Source organism: Propithecus coquereli, unplaced genomic scaffold, assembly GCF_000956105.1.
Source record: "Propithecus coquereli isolate 6110/MARCELLA unplaced genomic scaffold, Pcoq_1.0 Scaffold163, whole genome shotgun sequence".
NCBI classification, from domain to species: domain Eukaryota; kingdom Metazoa; phylum Chordata; class Mammalia; order Primates; family Indriidae; genus Propithecus; species Propithecus coquereli.
In genome coordinates, this window is record NW_012140858.1 from 2795656 (window position 1) to 2799923 (window position 4268).

Here is a 4268-nt window from a genome sequence, read left to right on the forward strand (position 1 = left end):
CAAAGCCTGTTAGCTCCCAAAGGAAGTTAACAACATTTATCCCCCTTGGTGCCTCCTGACAGCACTAAGTACAGATTGCAGAAGATAGGTATTGCTCACATTTAATGGAATCTCACTTAATATGTTCACAGTAGACAACAGAGGTGGTGGAAGGAGGTTTTCCAAGAACGTGAAAGGACCCTGAAACCATTTCATAGGATGGATGGCATAAAGAAGCTGGGATAAGGAGGTGTGTCCTAAATCAGCCTTAGCAGTATCTATCCCTCAGCGCCCACACTGAAAAAGAGAATTCTGGGCTGGAGAAAGTATGGGGCAAGTCTTGTATTCTTACGGTATGTAGAGTGGTCGTATCAGGTCACTGAGAAATAGGCAAATCAAAGAGCAAGCAGCACTCATGGGGACTTGGGATAATGGGCAGAGAATTATTGCAGAGGAGGGAGCATCCTGGAACCCAGAGAAGATTCTAGAAGCTACAGGAAAATCATGAGTGCAAGGCCAAGGAAGTCCCCTCATTTGCTCGCCGTCAGCCCTACATCTCTCACAGACACAAAGACAAGTCACATGATTGCGAGGCTCATTATTTACTGACCATGTCAAGTAAGGTGTTATTCATGGTAGACTTCCCCTGGTCATAGAAGTGAGACTGGGAAATTCAGAGAAAACTTTTGATTCTTGGCGAACTGAGGAGTCTTCTTAGGAAATTAGGGCAGATCCTGAAGACGCAGGGATAATGCTTTCGTGTGTGACAGTGATGGGAACCAGGTCACAGAACTTGTCGCAGCAGGACATGGGGACCAGGGAGGGAAGATGCTGGAGCCCAGGTGTGGAAGCAATCATGGAGCACTAAATAAGCAGAGAAGAAAGAGAACACAGAAACTTATTAAGTGTTCCTTGGATTGATAGGAAGATGGAGAGAAATTCTATTACAGAGAAAAATGGTGAAGAAATAGATTTCAGCCTATCTTCTCATCTACATTATTTACTAGAACAGGAGGAGGGAGGGTGTTGGGTAAGTGACCTTTTCTTTTTACTGTTGCTAATGCTATCTTAACCTTTCCCCACTGAATCTACGAAAAACAGAAAGGAAGCAGTAAAGGACCCTTGGTCTGTTTGTGCCACCTTCAGCATTAGAAGTTTTGGAGAATTTTGGATAAGTTGAGGAATAATGGCAAAAGGGATAGCTACCTTTTATTAAATGCATACTTTCTGCAAATTACTAAAGTACTACTACTCTTTTTTTCATTTTAAACTTTGTCTTAGTGATTTTTAGCACATTTTCAATTACTGAGCTGTTTTCACCAGCATCACATCCATGCAGCAACTCTGTTAGGTAGACACCATTGTTTCCTTTTAAATTGCTTAGATAATTTTCCCAACAGCTCATGACAGAACTGGGTCCTCAATCCATGTCTTTCAACTGCAAATTTCAAGCTCTCTGCACAAACTTCATTACCAAATTATTTTTATTGTAATGTTTGGGCATGAACCCCTAATGCTTTTAGAAGTCACTGGTCCCTTGGCCACCCCTCTCCACCAGGGTCAGAGATCACCAACCTGGAGGCTTAGGCCACTGCATTGTCTCGGGCCTGGAGACAGCGATCTGTAGAGGCAGAACAGAACACATTCAGACACCAACACCAGTTTAGTTTTTAGAAAGAAACCAGATGATTCTCCAGGTTAGGACACAGGGGACTCATTTGCGGTGTTACTTTCCCTTGGATTTCTTCCTTCTATAACATGGGAATTTAGGCGGAGACAGCCAAATAGCTCGACTTACCAACTTTCATCAAGTCTAGTATGTTTTCCTTAACAATTCCATATTTTTCACAATATTCCCCAAACTTTTCCTTGAGTTCTGGACTTGCGCCCGGTTCTCGGCCTGTGGGAAGAGTGACACTGACTTGCCTTGTGTAATTGGTCACAGAGGTACATTAGGTGACCAGGCTCCAGAGGGATGGGAAAATGGATGGCACCAATTGGATGCTGAGACAGAAGTCTTGGGGGGGGTGGAGATAACCTCTCCTGAGTTTGACATCAGTAGGATATCTTTCTGGCATGACGAGAGATTTCATAATCTTCCTATCACTGAGCCTGAGGGTTTACCAAGGGAAAGCATCTGTCTTCTGAAGAGGAGAGATAGTCCAGGATAAGATTGAGAAGACCACTGTGTATCTCGGGTTCCTTCCTTCCCTTTCTCCCCACCCCAAGATAAATGCCAGCAAGAAAATACTCTACCAAAGAGCACCATAATTTGGGATTTTTCCTCATTGTTGTAATTGTCGACATGATAAACAATGTGGCCAATATAGTCAGTTTCAAGGATGGCAGCTACATTGTGCCCATCATCTGTGGAGGAAACAGAATACAGCTCAGAACTTCTTTTGGTCCATAGGGACCAAATCTCTTTCCTGGAAGAGATAGAGAGTGAGGATGTTCAATGCCTTCCATTTGCATCTCCCTGGGCTTCGTGAAGCGACTTCTAAAGATAGGGTAGATTGACTGCTAGTTGTTGAAAAATGTAGCCCACAGCAGCAACTCATGCTTTATCTTCTTCCCTGATACTTACCCACACCCCTCAGCATCTCGTCAGTGATATGTCTTTGTCCTCTCTCTAAGCCCCACCGGCATCATATACCTCATGCTACATCCTGAGTAACAGGTTGTGGCAACGGCCACCAGGCATCATTGGAAACATATCAGGGAATGAGAATCTGTCCTGCCAATTTACTTTTCTTTCCCTGACAATTAGCTTTTGTTGCAGAAGGTACACACAACCGAACTGCCTTCTTCATCTGATGGAATTACATGTCAAGCATTGGCTTTTACATACAAAGTTTTCCCAAATTCAGGATATTGGCTATTAGATGGCCCCTGTTATATTACCTAAATAAGTATTGATCAAGAATTGATCATGATCCTGAAGATATCAGGGTTTAGCAAATTCCTTGCAGCTGGAAGTAGATTTTAGAAAGAATTTTTTTGTATACTTACATTCGACACTACATTCACCATCCTTTCCTGTTGAGTCACAAACCAAAGGAAGTTCACTGCACTGTCCATTTATGCTGTGAAACAGAACGAGTTAATGCCCAAAAGAAATTGATGGGGCTGGCTCCCTCCCCCTCTACGCTCCCCATAACTTGAGTTTCTGATTCCACCTAAGTTTCGAACATTTTTTTGTTCAGTCACCAGACAATATTATTTTGCTTGATTTTATCACTATTGCTATCACCACTACTTGCCACTGTTACTGTTACCACAACTATTTGTCTAGATCATGAGCAGAGTGCTCACGACCTGGCAGCCTCACAAGTAAGTGCTTTACAAATGTTACCTGAGTTGGTCCTCACAAAAAGACACAAGGGAGAATTATTATCAACTCCTTCTACCCACAGGAAGATGGAGGTGGAAAGAGACGAATTATCTTGGTAACAGAACTAGTAAGACATAGATTCAAATTTGTGTTGTTGATTTCAGATTCTATGCTGTTAACCTACGCTGTATTGTCATGCTACTTAGGATTCTGGTGTCCCTCTACCTCCTACTTTCTCCACACCCATTAAATTTATTCCTGTTACCAACTCTTGTCTCTGAATCTTGAAAAACCTCAGATCCATCAAGTCCTGGATCAGTACACAGGGTTCAGCATATGTGTGTGCACACATTTGCATTTGTGTACATATGTGCACACTTGTTTGTGCCTGTGTGTGTGTATTCAAGATCATACTCAGGCTTCAATTTTTCTTTTCCCAACTAAAAAAATCTCATACTTAGGAATAATAAATATTGCAGATTCCAAAAGATGGGAGGGCGGGAGTGTGGTGAGGGATGTAAAGTTACCTATTCGGTACGATGTACACCATTCAGGTGATGGGTATGCTAAAAGCCCAGACTTCATCACTGCACAATATATCCATGTAACAAAACTGCATTTATAACCCCCAAATCTGTAAAAAGAAAAAAAATTCCACGCTTACATTTTATGGAATTTAAAGTACAGAGAAGAGTTTTCCAGGGCATGGATGCGTTCCACAAAAAGCCTCATGCTGCCATTTTCTTCTATCTTTTCCTTATGGTCAGAGGCAAGTAAATGGAATACCACTCTCCTGAAATCTGCAATAAATAGTAAAAGGATTGGGTAAGAAAAGAAGAGAGGGGATACCACATGGAAAATTCTCCCCTTGGACTCTGGCTAGTGGGCTAGGACTTATAATGGTGTTGTGAAGATAGAATTAGAACTCAAGTCAATTGACACCATCCCTCAGGCT

General features: G+C 42.2%; 1 protein-coding gene across 1 annotated transcript in view; it reads right to left on the bottom strand.

Moving 5' to 3' along the window:
* Positions 1 to 1562: 1562 nt before the first annotated feature.
* The window catches only part of ZNF883 (zinc finger protein 883), a 5664-nt gene continuing 2958 nt past the window's right edge, over positions 1563 to 4268 (bottom strand). Inside the window, exons 2-3 of the mRNA XM_012641135.1 lie at positions 2236 to 2346; positions 1563 to 1600 (exon numbers count right to left, since the gene is read on the bottom strand). Of these exons, the coding sequence (XP_012496589.1) occupies positions 1563 to 1600; positions 2236 to 2346 (149 nt within the window). The remainder of the gene's footprint in view (positions 1601 to 2235; positions 2347 to 4268) is intronic.